The 18,898-nt window shown below is 37.8% G+C and overlaps 1 protein-coding gene across 8 annotated transcripts in view; it reads left to right on the forward strand.

Moving 5' to 3' along the window:
- The window catches only part of LOC113256632 (contactin-4), an 877,814-nt gene that overhangs the window by 796,484 nt on the left and 62,432 nt on the right, over nt 1-18,898 (forward strand). For all 8 annotated transcript variants that reach the window (XM_057311891.1, XM_057311888.1, XM_044385021.3 and 5 more), the window contains one exon: nt 9,889-10,016. In XM_057311891.1, the coding sequence (XP_057167874.1) occupies nt 9,889-10,016 (128 nt within the window). The remainder of the gene's footprint in view (nt 1-9,888; nt 10,017-18,898) is intronic.

Genomic DNA, 18,898 nt, shown 5'->3' on the forward strand with positions numbered 1-18,898 from the left:
TAAATAAAACCTCAAAGTTGTATCTGCCCAAGAAAACTATTTCCCACATCTATCCATGCACTGTGTCCCAAAGAGTAATTAAAATTAACTCCAGGATTAACTCTGTGATCTAAACACTCATCTATACCTGGGAGGATAGTCCCTTCCAGGTTATTTTTACAGAGCTTTTAAAACTATTGTTCAGAGGAAGTTAGACTTGGATCAAACCAGGTTAAGCAAACACAAGTTTATTTTCTCTTTTGAACAGTGCTGGAGGCAAGGGCAATAGGCTCTGAACTTCTGGTTGTTCTTCAAGCAGACTGAAATGCACAGGTTGTTCCGTGGTTTATTAAACTCAAATCTTACGACAGAAAGCAAATTATCTCTAAGGGAACTTTGTCACCAAGGTGTCTGTTCAATAGCAATGTCTATTGCTGCCACAGAGACTACACAGAAAGATCAATGATAGGTTGGCCTGAAACTGCCCTTGAAGTAAGTATCTTCCCACTGACCTTCATTTAAATTCGTAATCTGAAACATCGTCTTTTCTCAAGATGAACAGAAAAGCCATCTTCTAGGGCTCTCAATTGACTCTTTATAAACTGCACATTACCACAAAACAATCTTTCTTTCTATAAATCAGGATAAATCCCTCTCTCCAATGAGGCTGAGAATTTCCATGTCTCTTTTAAAATTCAATATGTAAACTCAGGCAAATCCCAGTTAAACGTTGTATTGGTCAGGATTCTTCTGAGAAACAGAACCAATAGGATATATAAGAAAATATTTATTATAGGAATTGGCTTACACAACTCTGGAGGCCAAGAAGTCCTATGACCTGCTGTCTACAAGTTGAAGACCCAGAAAAGCCAGTGGTATGGTTTAGAGTGATTCCCAAGGCCTGTGAACCAGGGACGCAGATGAGTCCAAAGGTCCAAGAACTAAGAGTGCTCATATCCAAAGCCGGAGAAGATGGATATCCTAGCTAAAACAGAGAAAGCAAATTCACCTTCCTCTTCCTTTCCATTCTCTTCAAGCCCTCAAAGGACTGGATGATACTCATCTGCATTGGCGAGGGCAATCTTCTTTACGGAGTCTACCAACTCCAATGCTAAGCTCTTTCAGCAACACCTTAAAGACTCAGAGAAATAATGCTTTATCAGCTATTTGAACATCCCTTAGCCCAGTCAAGCTGGCACATAAAATTACCAATTACCAAAGCAAAAATGCCTTTGAATTTTATTAAAATAGATAGCCAAATTCAAACCAAAACAAATGGTTTTGGGATTTTTTTTTTTTCCTTAAGAGCAAAGTATTGGTGTTTTTTGTTTGTTTGTTTGTTTTGCTATTGTCTACAGCACACCAATGCCAGTTCATCTTCCAGGCTTTTCTTAGTTCTCAACTGGCGCAAATCCAGTAATAGCTCTACCAAGTCTAAATGTCTTCACCTCTGTTGGGCACAGGCTAATTCTCCAGTTGAATATACAGATCTTTATCTCTGTCTCTTCATTGCCACTTCTCCACTCCTTCGAAGTTTTGACCGTTTTATGGGTGTTGTGTTCTAGAACTGTGTTGTATTGCTGTTGCCTGAAGGACAGGTAAAGACGCTGCATCTCTCACAAACAGTTCAGCTACTATAAAGAACTACTTAGAAAACCATATGTTGCCATTTTGGTATAGGTCTTCTCTACCTAATGTTGGCTACAATTTAATATCAAAATAAATATTAATTGGCCACAATAACAACAACCAAAAGACGATTGAATGGAAGATCTACTTTAGTCCAACAAATTAGGAAATTGGGTCGATTAAAGAAGAAATTGAAATTGCAGGCAGCCCTAATTTTTATTTTCCTATTGGACTTTTTATACTTTAATACATTATCCATTACCACACCAAAACATTTCTTCGTACTCTACATTTGATTGTTAGTATACCACCTAAAGAGCAATAATTTCCAGTCTTTTGAAATGTAGCTACTTTTGGAACATGGGGCCAGGCCCCATGAGGAAGGAAAGGTTATTGATGAGTGAGCATGATCAGTGGTGCTAGGCCCATGGAATCAGACACACTCCTCTGCGTTATGCCCCTTCCCCATCCTCTAAGGAACACAAAGTAGACTTTGCTATTAAAGTAGGTTCTGGCTCAACCCAGAACAACAGTCATGGTGGGTTTCCTCTCTTGACATCTTAAAGGTTAGTGTCCTCCTAAAGTTCATGTCTACCAGGAACCTTAGAATGTGACCTTATTTGGAAATAAGGCCTTGCAGATGTAAATGAGTTAAGATGAATTCAAACTAGATTCAAGTGGGTCCTAATCCAGTTCCTGGTGTCCTTGTAAGAAGAGGGAAATTTGGATAAAGACACATGCACAGAGGGAAGATGATGTCAAGAAACAACAGGAATGACACCATGTGATAATAGAGACAAGAATTCAAGTTATGCATCTATAAACTAAGGAATGTCAAGGACCGATGACTGTTACCAGAAGGTAGAAAGGCAAAGAAGGATTCTCCTTCTGAGATTCCCAAAAGAAAACAATCCTTCTAGCACCTTGATTTCAGACTTATAGTCTCCAGAACTACTGGCTTTTTAAGCCACCCAGTTTGTGGCACTTTGCTATGGCAGCCCTACAAAACTACTATAATGCCCTATTCCCCCTCTTACTCCATTGCTTTGGTCTCTCAGTGAGGTATGTCTGGGGTGGGGAGAATCCAAGAGGGAGGAAAATGTGGCCTACAGCCTAAAGGCTACCCAAAAGCCCTGTTCCATATCCGCAGCACAGGGTAATGGTTTAAAGCAATCTAAAGTGATCTCAAAAGCCCACAGGAATGGGGTAGAGATATTGGTGAGCTCTTAGAGCCAGGGTAGGAGCTAGAAGGTCTACCGGCTGCTTAAAGGAGCTACTGCTTCTCCCCTCCAGCTCATTGGTGCCCTACAGGGATGTGTTATGGTATGATCCTATTGTCCCATTAGTCACAACTAGCCGGGAATAGGTTTTTACATGAAATCTCCCAATTATTTGGATTAAAAGGCAACTCAGTGCAGAATGAAGCACACACATCCGTAACTAGGCAATCCTTTCTCTGATTTTATAATGAGGGCCTAGCTGACATGTGCCTAGCCCTGTACTGTCTCATAAGGTAGGGTGACCCCTGGTTTGGGGACGTCTGACTTCATTGCCCTCATTCTAGTACCTTGCTGGTGGCCTCTGGGGTCAGGAGTCCTGTGACATCTCTACCACACTGTCAGTTTGCTTGGGTTGAGAAGTAGCAGTACTTATACTAACCATGTCTGAAGTTTTAGAATATATTTTAGCCCTCCAGGAATGTTAACCTCTTTCGTAATGTGTAAGTCTGTGCTTTCCTGTTCGGGCTTTTAAATGGCAAACATGTTTTCTTGAATTCATCATGTATTAGAGAAAGGAGAAGCCTGTTATGGCCCTTTGAGATTTATTTAATTATGCATGATTTTAAGTGATTTATGCTATCCCTGATCTAACACTATTAAAGATGATTTAAAAGTTAACAATTTGAAATTTCCATTGTTTGTTTGTTGAAAAGAAATTATTAATCCATAATACCCCCCTTTGCAGAAGGGAAGAACTAATCTTCTAGGTTGTACTCTCAGTGGTTTTACTTATAAGGAAAGCATTTCCAGACAGGTGAGGATGCGCTGCTTCTCTCACCAGTAGTTGGGCTTCCACGCAGAACTGCTCAGACAATCATAGGTCACCATTTGGGGATAACCCTTCTCTTTAGGGTGATAGAATATTGTGGACTTGGCAGCTTTTGTCATCTGTTACTAAAGCCCCCAAAAAGGAAAGATCAGCATTTTTAAAGGTCCAGTGTCCCCAGACTGGTTTTGATTAATAGGACTGACAAGGTCAGCTCTTCAATGGCTATAACCCAGAGCCTCATATTAAGAAAGAAAGATTCAATTTATCTCATAATTCCAGGTAGGTTCCTATCCTCTATGGATCTGAAATCTCTAAATGAAGTGGAGGAATAACTATTCTCTTTGCAACGGGCAATTTACTATGTTGTGAATTAGATGACCTTTTTTTCATGTAGGGAAAATTAAGTCCTATGTCACACCTTTATTTTTACTACTTGCTGCTTTATCATTTTTGACTTTTCTCTGATACTGTCAATGATTTAAAAAGAGCCTACAGGTAAGTCAGGGCTAACATGTTCTAAGCCAGGAACAGATTTACATTTTCAATTCCTTTTATCTAACTTGATCACTATTCATGAGTATTAGAAGGAGCTCAGAGTTCAATACCAAGCTAATAGCTACGGGTCAGTCAGTAGACTGAAATGGGAAAACTAAAATGAAATAGAAACTTTGAAGTCTCATCAAGAAACAAACGTGAAAATACAACTATCCTTGGATTCAGGCACTATATTCATGGGAAAAAGTGAATGTAAAAATATTAGTTGAAAAATTTTTTCTAAGTTGGGATAGAATTCAACTGAAAGGAAGCAAATACTAGTGTTGAGTTATGTTTCTAAAGTTTCTTGAGTTAGTGGAAATTAGCACCCCAAGATAAATGCTAACCTTATACTAAATCCCCACTTATAAAAATCCCATAAATTCAAAGCAACAAGTCATTGTAATTTAATTTAGCCCTTTATCTGTAGAAATAAATAGCCAAAAGTATATGGCACAGCTGTGTATAAAGGAAGATGAGGTCAGTTTTTCCAGACCCAGAAATCCATGGTCATTCCTCCATAATTGAGTTAATCAGTCTTTTGGCAACAAGTTCTGTAGAAGTAGCCATCAAAGAATGATCTGGAGAACTCCTTGCTCCTCTCCACTTTCACTACCACTATCTCCTGAACAAGTTCACTAATTTCCCTAAGATATTGGACTCTTCCCATTGCAAGGGATTAAAACCAAATTTCTAATGTCTTAAATTATTGCCTTATGTAACTGGGGCATCCAAAGGAAGCTGTTGGCTTAGCCATGGACAGAAACAGGGTCTCAAAGAGATCTTAAGTTGTTTCCTCTCTCTCTGTCTCCTGGGCTCTGCTTATCTTCAGTTGGTTTCTTTAAGGCATGCTGTCTATGGCAGGTAAGATGACTGCTAACAGTTCTAGATTTCCATCTCCAAATGTAGTAATAAATAGAAAGAGATTGTTTCCTCAAATAGCTCCTGGTTTTGGTAACATGCCTATCCATAAATCAATCACTGCGGACAGGGGAGTAGGATCTCCTGATTGGCCAGGCCTTGGTCCTTGCCTTTCTTTATGCTATGAACAGCATGGGAAACAGAAGCCTCACTGGCAAAAGTAATGCCATTTCTAGTATGCATTTATAGAAATGTATGCATTATGGTATAAAACACACTGACATCATTTCTAGGTATGTAATTATCTAAGGTCCTCCTGGTTTATATAGGCCCAGTGTACAGGAGGTATTTAGTGGATATCTATGAATAAGAGAGCCCAATTTTTCATCCCCCTTCTATAGCTACTTGATGTTACCCATATGCTTCATTAAGCATAATAATGTGTTACAGGATTTCAGAAGGACAGAACTACTTGATAGTGGTCTTAACCTTAACAGAATCCTTTATTAATATCTGAAATAATAGATTTAGGAGGGTACAGAACTTTGGTTAATAGAATATTTGGCTAATGTGCTTATATCGTGATTTCATGTGCTAGGCACCGATCTCAGCAGTGCACATCTTTACAACACCTTGTGAAATATAGTTACTTTTATTATTCCATTACCTCAAATAAGGAAATTTGCATGCAAAGATGTTCCTCACATGGCTCATAAGTGGCACGAGTCTGATTTGTGCCTAGATAGTATAGTTCTAGAGTTTATGGTTTTTCCTTTTTAAGATTCATTTATTTATTTTAGAGAGAGAGAGTGAAAGAGAGAGAGAGCACTCAAGCAGAAGGAGGGGCAGACAGAGAGGGAGAGTCTTAAGCAAACTCCACACCCAGCACAGAGCTCAACATGGGGCTCGATTTCACAATCCTAAGATAATGACCTGAGCTGAAACCAAGAGTTGGACACCCAACCAACTGATCCACCTAGACGCCCACAGAGCTTATGTTCTTAATCAGTACATTATATTGGTTGGATAAGAAATTGGTTGAATTTCACTAAACTCCATGTTCTACCCACATTTGGATTATACCTAGGAAAAATAAACAGTCAGAGAAATATAATGTAATTCAATGACAGCTACTAAAAATGACCCCTTCTACAGATTATCTCCCTCTCTCACCTTTTCCAATGTCTGGAATTCAAGCCTTGGAGGCCTAGTTCTTATCTCTTTGTTTAAAAAAAAAAAAAAATGGGAAGATTAAAACACTTACCAATGTCAGGCGCTGAAATCTTAAAAATCAGTAGTACAGCAGTTTGTAAAATTACCTTGTCATTTCACAAAGCTTAAAGGAAATTGGATAAGGAAGCTTTGAGGGTAAGGGGCAAAGAGAGCCTTGAGAGAGATTGTGTAGAGCTAGCTGGGTCCCACAGCTGGATAGCAACAATATGTTGGGTGCCTTTTGTGCAATGTAGTTACCATCATTAAGGATGACTGAATGGGAATGACAGTGGAAAATGAGAAAAAACATTAATACAGCACTTTACAATTAAGAGAACCTTTCATGTATCTTATCTCATTGTGGAAGATAATCATCATAGTAACCAGTGATATTAAAAGAATAAAAACTGATGTAGACCCAGTAGTTCTCTGTTGGGGATGATTTTGCCCCCAGGAAACATTTGGCCATATTTGGAGATATTTTTGATTGTCACAACTTGGAAAGAGAGGACAAGTGAATGGAGCCCAGTGCATAGGGGACAGAGATGCGGCTAAATAACCTCACAGGACAAAGAATTATATGGTCCAAAATATCAGTAGTGCCAAGGCTGAGAAGCCCTGCCTTAGGGCATGAGTAATTAGGCCAGGTCATACACTTAGCAAGTATCAGAGTCTAGGCTATTACGAGGTCATCTGATGACAAAACCTTTACTTGTTTCCTTATTCATATCCTGTTGGCATTAAACAGTATGATACAGGCAACGGCTTTAGGTTTTAGAAATTATAATACCACTTTAAATGGTATAAACTATTAATAGGCCTTTGTGTTTTGAAAGAATCAGCTCACCCCTCAGTGTTTAATATGCCCCAAACCTATGTTACCTCATGGAAAATGACTCTATATACAAAACACAAATGTCACCTTCCTGACTGAGTTCTCATATGCCAGCATTTTACAATTTCCAGAGAATTATTTTATAAATAGAAATATGATTAACTCCTCTAAAGTTATTTTTGTGATTATTGAGGGAATTAGGGTTTAATTACCACACTATTTTTATCAGTACATCTGCTCTTGGGCTAATGGGGCATCATATGGTCTTTACTGAGCAACTGTTATGTGTGTATTATGGTGTGAATGAACAAAGGGCCTCCTTGTCTGCATCTTATATACTGTGTGGGAGGACTCAGTTAATTTGTATATTGACTTCGGATTGTCAGACGTAATAGTTGGGGTGCAAAAAGCAGACTGATTTAATTACTATGTTAAGAGAAATTATGTTCAGAGAATGGTGTCCCATTTTTTCCATGTGAACAAATAACTAAATAAGAGGACACAGTTTTAAGGCTGAAATTTTTACTACTACCTAGTAAATACCAGGAAATGTGCTGGAAATTTCACTGACCTTATCTTACCTAATTCTTACTAACAACTTACCCGACCCGTATTGTTAGCTCCATTTTATAGATGAGGAAACTGAAACTCAGAACGTTAAGCAGATTGCCTCTGATCACACAGCTGGAGCTGACGGAACTGGTATTTGAACGCCCATCCTTCTGATTCCAATATCCTTTGTAGAGGATAATAAGAGGATGAATAAGGTCATCCTGTCTCATCAGCCTGAGTCAAAAAACCGGGAATGAGTGAGAGGGAAATCTGTAGCTTCTCCATCCCAAAGAGCCTTCATGAAAAGTATATACCACGTTTGCAAACCGGCATATTTAAATCTTCACCTGTGGTCTTAAAATGATTAGCCAAAAATTCTATTAAGTGAAGCTGTGACCAGCCTAGACCCCTTATTTCCAATATTTGTCAAAGACTCTCTTAAGGCTATCACTAGTGCTCAGTGGTTTAGCCCCTCTGAATTCCTATATTCTTGATTTTTCTCTTAGGATATGTATTTATTTACTTCTTCACTCAGTCACTTAGCAGATACGTACAGGGCATCTACTATGTGTCATCCTAGGTACTAGTTCCTGGAGATTAAGTCGTAAGATAAACGTGGTCAGTGCCCTCAGAAAAACTCATATGCCAGGTAGTAAGTAGGATAGCTAACAAGTTAGCAAAATTTCTAGGTTGTGTTTGATAGGAAAAAATTAAAGTGGCTGCAAGAAAAGAGAATAACAAAATAAAACATCCACTTTAGAAATATGAGTCATAAGAAAAGCGCTGCCCCTAAGGTGAGGTCGTGAGAGGGAGGTAGCTATGTCCTGATGTCAAGGCAGGCAGAACAGCAGGTAGAGAGGACCTGAGGTGGGAAAGGGTCCCAAACACTGTAGGGACGTGCAAAAGGCCAGTGTGACTATAGTTCATTGAAGGGTAGAAAGATGAGAATGAAATCAAGTAGTCTAGAGAAAGGCAAAGGCCAGATCCATCAAGCCTTGTCGAATTTATCGAGGTCAGTGGGGTGCAAAGAAGGATTTTTAAGCCTGAGCAGTGATGTAATCTGATCTATATTTTAAAACGCCGTCTGACCACTGACCAAAGAATGCATTTAAGGGACAAGAGTAAAAATAGGCAGATCATTTAAGAGGCTGGTGACAGGCCAGGTGGGAAGGGGAGAGCAGAAGAGATAGAAAGAAGTGGGTAAATTTGAAGGATAGAGTAGAGGTTCAGCAGACAGTAATCTTAAATGAGCCATCTGTGTCTGTTTTTTTTTATTTCTCTATCTGGTGTCCAAGCCAGGCTGCATGTCCTACCCATCTCTACACCTTCCTCTTCTGCAATATTCATGTTGAAGATGGGGTTCTCTAGAATCCTCCCTGTTCCACTTTTGTGTCTGTCAGTGCAAGTGTTTCCTTCCCAGGTAGTAGATTTGTTCCTAATTGTGGGCCCTGAGATGTGCCATCCACGTTTGCTGTTCTGCCAAAGTCATACTATGTTGTGGGATATTTTTTTTAATTCATTTCTTGCATCTCATTGAAAATGTGTTGTCTGACATGTCAGAAATAAATATGCTTAATAATAACTCATTTAACTTAAGCCACCCCCTAGAAGAAAACTTTTTTTAACGATTTTTATTTATTTATTTATTTGACAGAGAGAGAATGGGGAGGAGAGAGAGAGAGAGAGAGCTCACAAGGAGGGAGAGTGGCAGGCAGAGGGAGAGGGAGAAGCAGGGTCCCCGCTGAGCAGGGAACCTGACTCAGGGCTGGATCCCAGAACCCTGGAATCATGACCTGAGCTGAAGGCAGACTCTTAACTGACAGAAGAAAAATTTTCAATGAAAATGTGTCAAGTGGCCAATCAAGAGATTTTTTTTTTCTTATACCTCTGCAGTGTTAAGACTAATGGTAATCAACAATGAACCTTCCCTATGCATAAAGTGATTAGGGCTGCCAAGGACAGAGAATGGTTACAACCTATCTATTTCCTAGTATTTCCAATATTTATGCCAAGAGAATGTTGAGACCATTCTAGCGAGAAAAGTGTTAAAAGTCCTAAATAAGTCACATGTCCTAATTATATTTATGTGTATATAGACAAATACCCTGAATAAAGATGTGACTGTCAAGTGATATAGCCATGATTTGTAGTTTGAAAGATGACAGAATGACAGACATCATTTTCAATTTGTCATATGAGATAAGCTTACTGTTTTGGTTTATTTGTTTTAATTTCAGAATTACCATTTCTGAAGATGGAAGCCTCAAAATTGTCAATGTGACGAAGTCAGATGCTGGAAGTTATACCTGTATAGCCACTAACCATTTCGGAACTGCTAGCAGTACTGGAAACTTGGTAGTAAAAGGTAATGATAACCCAGAGAACACGTACATTGATATACATGTCCTCATTTCTAATACTGCAATCTATAGAAGAGGCATCATTCATATTAATATGTACAGTTATCACTGTGTTGCTAAATTAATACATCATGCCAAACATTATACGATTAACGATTCTTAGAGAACTGCTGGTAATGAATATGATTGAAAAGCTATCTTATTTCAGAATCATCCAATACAATTTTGAGAATTACAGCCATTGTATCTATTATACTATTGTAACTAATGTTATCTTCAATCCTTTAATTAAATTTCTTTCAAGTCTCTGTAGATTTGAAATTCATGTCTAGGAACACTGTGCTAACAAATTAAAAACCCATGACTTGAATACTATTTTTAGCAAACATTGTTTAAACAATGACATTGGCTATTTTTAAAAGAGCTGTCCTGGTTATTCAGAGATAGGGATATGGATTATTACACCAATAAAGGGATTTGATCACCTCTGTGCTTTGCTTTCGTCACCCTGCCAACCCTCTCAGTTTTAAGGAAATAAAATTTTCCACATACCTTAGTCTGGGTGCTTTATAGTATATGACAGAAATTCCTTTATTGCTCTTAGCACAGCACATGATGTGAGTCTGTTCTAACACCAGGTTGATGGGATAGGCTGAAAGCACTAAATTGCAAAGGATGAGATTTTAATTTACATTTTATTTGCATTTCTATTACTTTCTGTCTTGTCAAGTCATAGAATTTTTGAGTTGAGGAGATCTTGGCAATGGATGATCTGACTAAGGAGATAAGACTCATGTTGGTGACCTTCTCAAGGTTACCAGTAGTGGAAGACGGATGTTAGCCCAGGAATCCTGATTGTGCATTCTGCTTGGTTCTGTTTACTGCGCCAGGAAATCTTGTTAATTCAGCTTTTTTTCATATAATAGATTTTTATAAAATAAATATTTTTCTATAACCGACGTAGTAGATGGGTCACATAGTATTATTTCCTTCTTGCCCATTTGTGGCTTCCTTTGTGAAGTAAGATAGCCTAATAAAAATAAAAATATCTATCTATTTTATATATCCCAATTTTATTTTAAAGAAAAAAGCCAAAAATTACCTAATTGTGTATTTTGGGGTCATTAGAAGGTGGAAAAATACTACCATTTGGGTAAGCCTTTCTATTGTAAACATCTCTGTGTATAAAAAAGCTGGAAAGGCAGGAGTCAGAAGTAAACCTGTATTTAGATTAACTCCACTGTTTTCAGTCTGTTAATGAATCACTCAGAGCAGTAGCATGGGCATAGGACTATATGTTCACTCTATTTCACAGGGCAGAGGAAAAAAGAGGTTAGATAATATTTATAAATCAAAATTCCAGCTAGAGGTCTTTGCTAATGTATGGCTTTCTCAGCTGCAAAAGGAAATAGAGATCAGCTAGGACCAGGAGAAATCCCAAGGTTTCAGAGCTGGTTAATGGCAGAGCTGGTACCTGATTATAGATTATTTGCTAGTTAGGGAGATATGAGAGAATACTAGGCAGCCGTCTTAAGCAGTGATTAAGAGACTGAGCTTGAGGCAGAAAGATCTGGCTTTGGATCTCATTTCTCTCACTTACTAGCTCTGTGACTTTGGACTACACAATTAACCTGGGTGGGGATAATAGTATGCCAACTGCTTAGGGTTGTTTTGATGACTGCAGTAATCCATGTTAAGTGCTTAACATAGTGTCTGGCACTTAGGAAATATTAGTAGTTGTTTTGTTGTTGTTGCTTGTATTTTAATAAAATGGCTATACATACATTCTAAATCTTATTGAAATGAACATTTATGAAGTTACCATCACCAACCTATTAGAGTAATTAGCAAAGAGAAGTGAGCCTGCCACACACACAAAAAAAAAAAAAAAAAGAAAAAAGAAAAAAAATGCCCGAGAGTGTGAAAGATTATAAACAACTAAGCCTAGAAACCGTTTTTTGCTGTTCTATATTGCTGACAGTGGGGTATTTCTACATGGAGTTACAAGTTATGTCCTGTGTTTGATCAACATCCTTCTCGTAAGCCTTGATTTCCTTACCTCTCAAGATAGAGGACAGAGGGGCGCCTGGGCAGCTCAGTCAGTTACGTAGCCGAGTCTTGATTTCGGCTCAGGTCATGATCTCAGAGATGTGGGATTGAGCCCCAGGTAGGGGTCTGCTCTGAGCTGAGTGCTCTGTGCTGAGCTGAGCTGAGCGTCGAGCCTGCTTGGGATTCTCTCTCTCTCTTCTCCCTCTGCCCCCCGCCCCGTTCTTGGGTGCGCGCACTCTCTCTCTCTCAAAAGTAAATAAGTAATTAATTAAATTCTTTAAAAAAGATAGTGAGCAAAAAGGAATGTCCTCTAATTCCCATCAGAGTTCATATCCCAGCAATAGGAGTGGTCCCAGGACCAACCATCCAGAAGATTCTCTGCTGCTTGTCTTGTACTGAATGATGGCACAAAACATTCCATACACCAATTATGAAATATGCCATGGTTATCCCATGTTTTAGGTGGATATAAATGTTGCTGAGGCAGGAACTTCTACCTATTTTAAGAGATTAAATACTTTATTTCTAGATTTCTAGTAAAATGTAAATGGTGATTTTCCAAGTATAGTATAAGAGATAGTCTTACTGTTATTTTACTGATTTTTTTAAATTTTAGTAATTTATTTGCTTCTTACAATGTGTACTAGGAAAAGTCTAGTTTTCCATTCATGACAATGATTTTTAAAAATCTCCTTTTAAAATATATTTAAGTAAAGAAGTGAGTCAATATAAGGAAAAATATTAAGTATGTATTATTATTACGAGAGGATCCTAAAGATGGGATATGAAGGTTGGGAAACAGGATGTAATGGCATTTTTCAGGAGAGTTTTAGTGGACTTATGGACAGGACTTAGAGGGACATATTACAGGATCAGTGTATGGCCACCTGTTTTGCTGAGACATATGGAATACTTTAAAACTGAAATTGCCTAATAGATGGGGAAAGAAAAAGAGCAGGGCTGGAAGAGAAAGAGGAAGGCAGAGACCTGTAGGAATGAGCCCTGAGGTCACAGTACAATGGTCCCCACCAGAGGGAGCTCATCTGTGTAGAAGTTGAGCTGTTTCTGGCCTTGGCTGGTGATGCTCTACTGCAGTCAGTTTTTCTGCAGAGGTTCTCTGATTCTTGTGTTATTCTTATAGATGAGATGGGGGTGAGGGGAAGAAATATGAGTTTTATCTGGTCCATATGTTCACAGAAGTTAGCAATCCTGTTACTTTAGGGAAGGTCAGAAGGTATTTGAGAGAACATTTATCTCCCGTTGCTTGGTTCTGACTCCCATTAACATTAATGGGAAGAACACGTGTGTGCATAGGGGCATCCAGACCACCAGGTCTCTGTGAAGGACATTAACATAAACTGAGAAATGCAATTTAGAAATCTGCCCCATAAAGCACGATAAAGGCAGAGAAAACCATTCTGAACTCCACGTGAACTGTGCCAAGTACTGAATCGCACATCATAATGCTTCAGCCCTGTACCTTTAATGTAAATGTAACAGTTTGGCCTGAAATATGACTGAGCACTGTATTTTAATTCAATTTTGAGATCTACAAAGGGACTAATTTATCAGAGAAGGCGTTCTCTAACCTTAAAATGTGCTTGTATTCATTTTGATCTCCTCATACGTAGGATTAAAACACTGTGAAGGTCAGACATCAGAACACGTCTTCTCTAACGTTTTTATAATAATTCTATCATTAACAACGCTTCTGAAATCCAATTCTCTTCCTCCTCACCCCCACCCCCATGTTTTGAAGGGAAGCCGAAGACCGTGTCAAACACAGGGTCAGTAAGTATGGGGGAGGAGAAAGAAGGTATAAATCCACTATAGCAGGTACAAGAGGTTTAAAATAAATCTCTGGCAGACAACCATAAAATGGATAAATATTCAGATTATGCATGAGTATGCTTCCAAACTGCAGAATTCTGACAGGTGCCCAGGGGGCTCTTGATTATCATCCCATCATCTGAATTTCTAAATTTCACTGATTTTATTTTTTAAGCTAGTTATAGTGTATTTGGGATTTGGTCTGCTTTTTAATTTTAAGCAAGAACAGTTCTCATGTCAGACCCCTGAATCCTACCAGAAAGCATAATATTTGACCTTTCAACAAAGATGAGCTTTAGCAATTGTCGACATCATTAAGAACTATATGGAGGGCAGGCTGCATTTACATGCAATATTGTACTTACTAATTCATTTTTATCTCTATAGCAGAGTAAAAGGCATGCCATTTCGCATGACATAGCATCTTTGCTGTACAGGTTTCTTATGACAGATATTTTAAAGTAGTACTCCTGAAGACGAGCGACTTCGAGTATTTGTCTTAAATGTAGTTCAGCAAGATAACTATGGTAATAGCAACCCTAGCTTCTATTGATCCCCTCCAGGGCTGAAAATGAAATGCAGGCCTTTAAGCTAGGGATGTTATTACCATAGTTATCTTGTTGAGCCACAGCCAGAATGACCCTGGGTAAGTCTGTGGCTGGTGGTTCCACTCTTTGAGAAACCTGTCCTACATCAGAAAACTGTACATGCCACATAGCAAGCGGAAGTTCAATAGAATGCTTAACAGAAATAGACATTTCCAGTGCCTTAGCCTAGTAAATCTAAGTCTTTAAGGATGAGGCCTGAAAAATAAACAGTTTTTTAAAGGTTTATTTATTTATTCCAGAGAGAGAGAGAATGTGTATGTGTACAAGTGGGGAGAGGCAGAGGGAGAGAATCTCAAGCAGACTCCACACCCAGCTTGGAACCCCAGGAGCCCCACACGGGGCCTGATCTCACAACCCTGAGATCATGACCTGAGCTGAAATTAAAAGTCGGATGCTTAACCAACTGTGCCACGTAGGCGCCCCCCTAAAATAAATATTTTAAATAAATACCCAACTTGATCCTGATACACACTATATTTTCAGGAGTTGGCCACGTATATGGCCCATGGGCCATATACAGCTAGCCCCCACTTGTTTATCGCCCAGGAGCTAAGAATGGTTTCTGCATGTTTAACTGGATGAAAAACAAAAAGAATAATAATAGTTTCAGACATGTGAAAATGTTATGACATTTATATTTCAGAGCCAGTCCACAGGGTCTCCATGGAACACAGCCATGTCATTTGTTTACCTACCAACTGCAGTTATTTTTGCCCAAGAGCAGAACTGAATAATTATGACAAAGACCATCTAATTTGCTGCAACCTACGTCAGATCCTCAGTGTTGCCTCTTAACGAGCGAAACCTAACGTATTTGTTATTTAGCCCTTTCCAAAGAAACAAAAACAAGAAGAGAAACTTACTGATCTTTTCTTTTATGACTTATTTTCCTTTTGCAAACAGATCTTCAAAATTTGGTCCAAGGTGTAGCTTAGCCAGGTTATACGGAACAGGGAATTTTGGCATCTCCTGGAGTCTGATTACAAGCTGAAATTGGTGGGGATATTTCTGTCACAAGACCTTAGCCTCACCCCAGTATCAAAAGGGTTGACCAAGTACTTGGATATAAGTAAAAAATCCAAAGAGGCCAAATCAAATCATTGATTGGGAGAGAGAGAAAAATACTTGGCAGGTACTAGAACAGTGTACTCAGTCAGCCTCTGTAGGAATGAGGAAGCTTCACACTGCTGGAACCAGACTGTTAGGCCAGGGAGAATCCTAAAGCACAAAACGTATCAACTGGAGTTTATCGAGATATTTATCTCTTCCTGAACTTTTCACTGCCACCAGCCTAAATCAGTTGAACTGTTTCACATTTAGTTTACACATCTCTCTGACTGCAGGTTGTTTTTTCACTAATGTATTTTTTTTTCTTTTTAAGTTGCCCTAGATGCACATTTTACCCTGTATTCATTTGACTTTTAAAAGATTTCATAATAAATCAGTAAATAAAATAATTCTTAAAAATTAAAAATAAATAAAAGGACATTGGTTTTTGGATTAAATTTTTTCTTATTCAGTACACAGAATTATGTTTATAATAAGAAAAACACTGTACTTTAACTATCTTGATAGATAAAAAGATTCTCAGTAGAATTTAACTAAGACCTCATATATTTGTAACAAGAAATTCCTTTGTATTCTCATTTTCCGTCCCTGCAACGTGAAGATGCTCAGGTGGCTTCACTGAACATTTCATTGATTCCTTCATTGCCAGAATGCTCATGGTCCATCCCATCAAGAGTTTATTTACATTTAGAAGAAGAGATGCTATCAAATGCATGCATATAACAGATAGAAAGGAAAACCTTACCAACCCAACAAGTTTTACAGCATAGCTATAGTATACCCTGTAAAATAGTTCTGTTTTAACTGTAGGACTTTGAGAAATATCAACCTCTCCATGCATAGCATGACCGACACAATAATGTAGAGTCTTTTCAGTTGGAACCTTTTTGGAAAATGAGTTTGAAACAGCCCACATCTTCTATGTAAAATTATTCAAGGCTTTATCCATATTTGACTGGGGATCAATCAGAAATCAGTAACCAGCAATGACATTTGGCTGCTAAACCACAACAAAAGCTTTTAACATTGGGCCCTTATAACAGAATACATTTCAACCTAATTAGGTGTCTTCCACTGGAACCAATTATTTCTAGGCAATAATTAAGGGTCTTTCTAATAGGATTAACGCAAATTCTGACCCAAGGCACCTAGAATAGGAAAAGTTTGTTGTTAAAAGTGCTAAATGCTAATTATGTTAGGTCCCCTGGTAGAAGGACAATGGCCAGAATATTTCAATACTAGATCCTGTTAGACCTGAGACCTGCCACAATGGAGTTGGCAACAGTTAACCAAGGAGAATCCTAAAGAAATGGTAGATAAGTATACCTCTTGTTCTTTCTATATTCACAGAGCATGACATAACCTGGAACTCTTTCTACCAAGACGTGAAGCCAAGATCTTGATGAAACAGAGCATAATTATTTCCCCTGACATTCCTTTGAGCCCTAATGAGGGCCACATAGACTGAGCAAATGGTGTGCCTTTAGCAACATCAGTCATAGATAGAGTGACTCCCCCTTTTGTCCAATTCTTTCTGTAAAATAGTTTCTCACCTTTTATAATGTTAAGATTGAAGTGTAGTAAGACTGTCATTGAACATTATATCAAAAACTAAAAAAAAAAAATTGCCTACCATGACAGTCTACTCTGACTCCATCCTGCCATCATTTCTTCATCCTTGGTCTAGAGGGAGGAAGTAATTCCTTAACTCTTGTATTTCTGTGCCAACTCTTTCATAGGAAGGCATCTATACTGAGGCAGGCTTCACATATTTGATTTTGGTGTAAAAGACACACTGTTGGCCAACAAGACTTTGAAAAAAATCTCAATCTCACTAGTAATCAGAGAAATGCAAATGTAAGCAGTGTGACAGGATTTTTTACATATGAAATTGGCAAAAGATAAACATCAACAAAACCTTTTGTTGATGAGAGTGTGACCAGAATACTCATACACTCACTGTAAGTAGGAATACAAATGGGAGTAGATACTATAGAGAGAAAGTAACATTGAAAAAGGGCAATCTCCTTGGCCCATCAATTCCATTTCTGTCTCTTCTAGAGGAAATTATGTGTTCTGAGGTAGACTTGCAAAGAACTTCATTCTGTTGTTTGTAATGACAAAAAAAAATGCACAAGCAATATAAAGAATACAAAAGGTATTATTTCATTTAACGCATGTAATATGATTTAACATAAAATTAGTAATAGAAAATAATACCATATAATGTTTAAACATAAAAATACATGCGTAGTATAAACATTAACTCATGATAGTATTTGTGAGGGGAGGGAATCTGGAGTGAGGTTATATGAAAGGACATAACCTGTGTTGTTAATATTTTATTTGGATAAAATTTAATATATATTCAGAGGGGAGAAAGGCTGGAAAAAACGTTAGAGACTGCTGATTCTAGAAATGGGAATATGAGTACTGCTGAATTGTCGTTGTTAGTCTTACATGTATAATATCTCAAATTAAAAACACCAGGTCAGAATTCTTCAGCATAGTAAGATATTGTAGTCAATATCATCTAAACAGTGGATCTGGTTTTCTACCTCTCTCCCAGATATTATAGAATAGATAAAACCTTATTACTAGTGATATTTAACCTTTGAATCCAAAATTGTCTTTTAAAGAAAAAACTCTACTATAGAATGAAATAAGTGGCTTAATTCCTAATGAATACTTACCAATCAAAATAAATAAAACAAACAAACAATAAAGGCAAACACTATGACTCTGGCTTCATTAAATGTGAAGCACATAATTAATTTCTTTTCCGGCAATTCAAAGAGACTTGTGTTGTACTGATTCAGTTTAATTGAACTTATTACCACAAGCAGATAATAAGAAGTATATTGAAGATATCCATCTGGCTTGCACTGAAAACCTCACGCTTCATTCTTCACGGCTGTCATAGGCCGTACTAATTGCCTCATTTCAGCTCTTTTGCAATCAGTATGATTTAGCTATTAATGTGATAAAATTCTTACTCGAGAGGAAGTTGATATTAAAAAGCATAGATCTCTGGCCTACCTCTGCTACCACTACTGAACGCATCCCCAGCATTATTAAAGTTATATATTTTTCAAATACATAAATAAAAATCCATCTCTTTCTTGTGCGTATCTTTTTAGGTTACATCTGTCATCTTATATCTTGCCATAGAGCTATTTCCCTACTGAAGGAAAGAAATGGTTTATGTTGAGCTTTTCAGTTCATAAAATGTTTAAAGATCAATGTGGTTTGTTTTCAGCTATGGTATGTTTTCTTTTTTATAATTTCCAAAGCTGAAATGGATTTTAAATGGCTAATTATGTAATAAATAA

Source organism: Ursus arctos, unplaced genomic scaffold (assembly GCF_023065955.2).
Source record: "Ursus arctos isolate Adak ecotype North America unplaced genomic scaffold, UrsArc2.0 scaffold_14, whole genome shotgun sequence".
Classification (NCBI taxonomy): Eukaryota; Metazoa; Chordata; class Mammalia; order Carnivora; family Ursidae; genus Ursus; species Ursus arctos.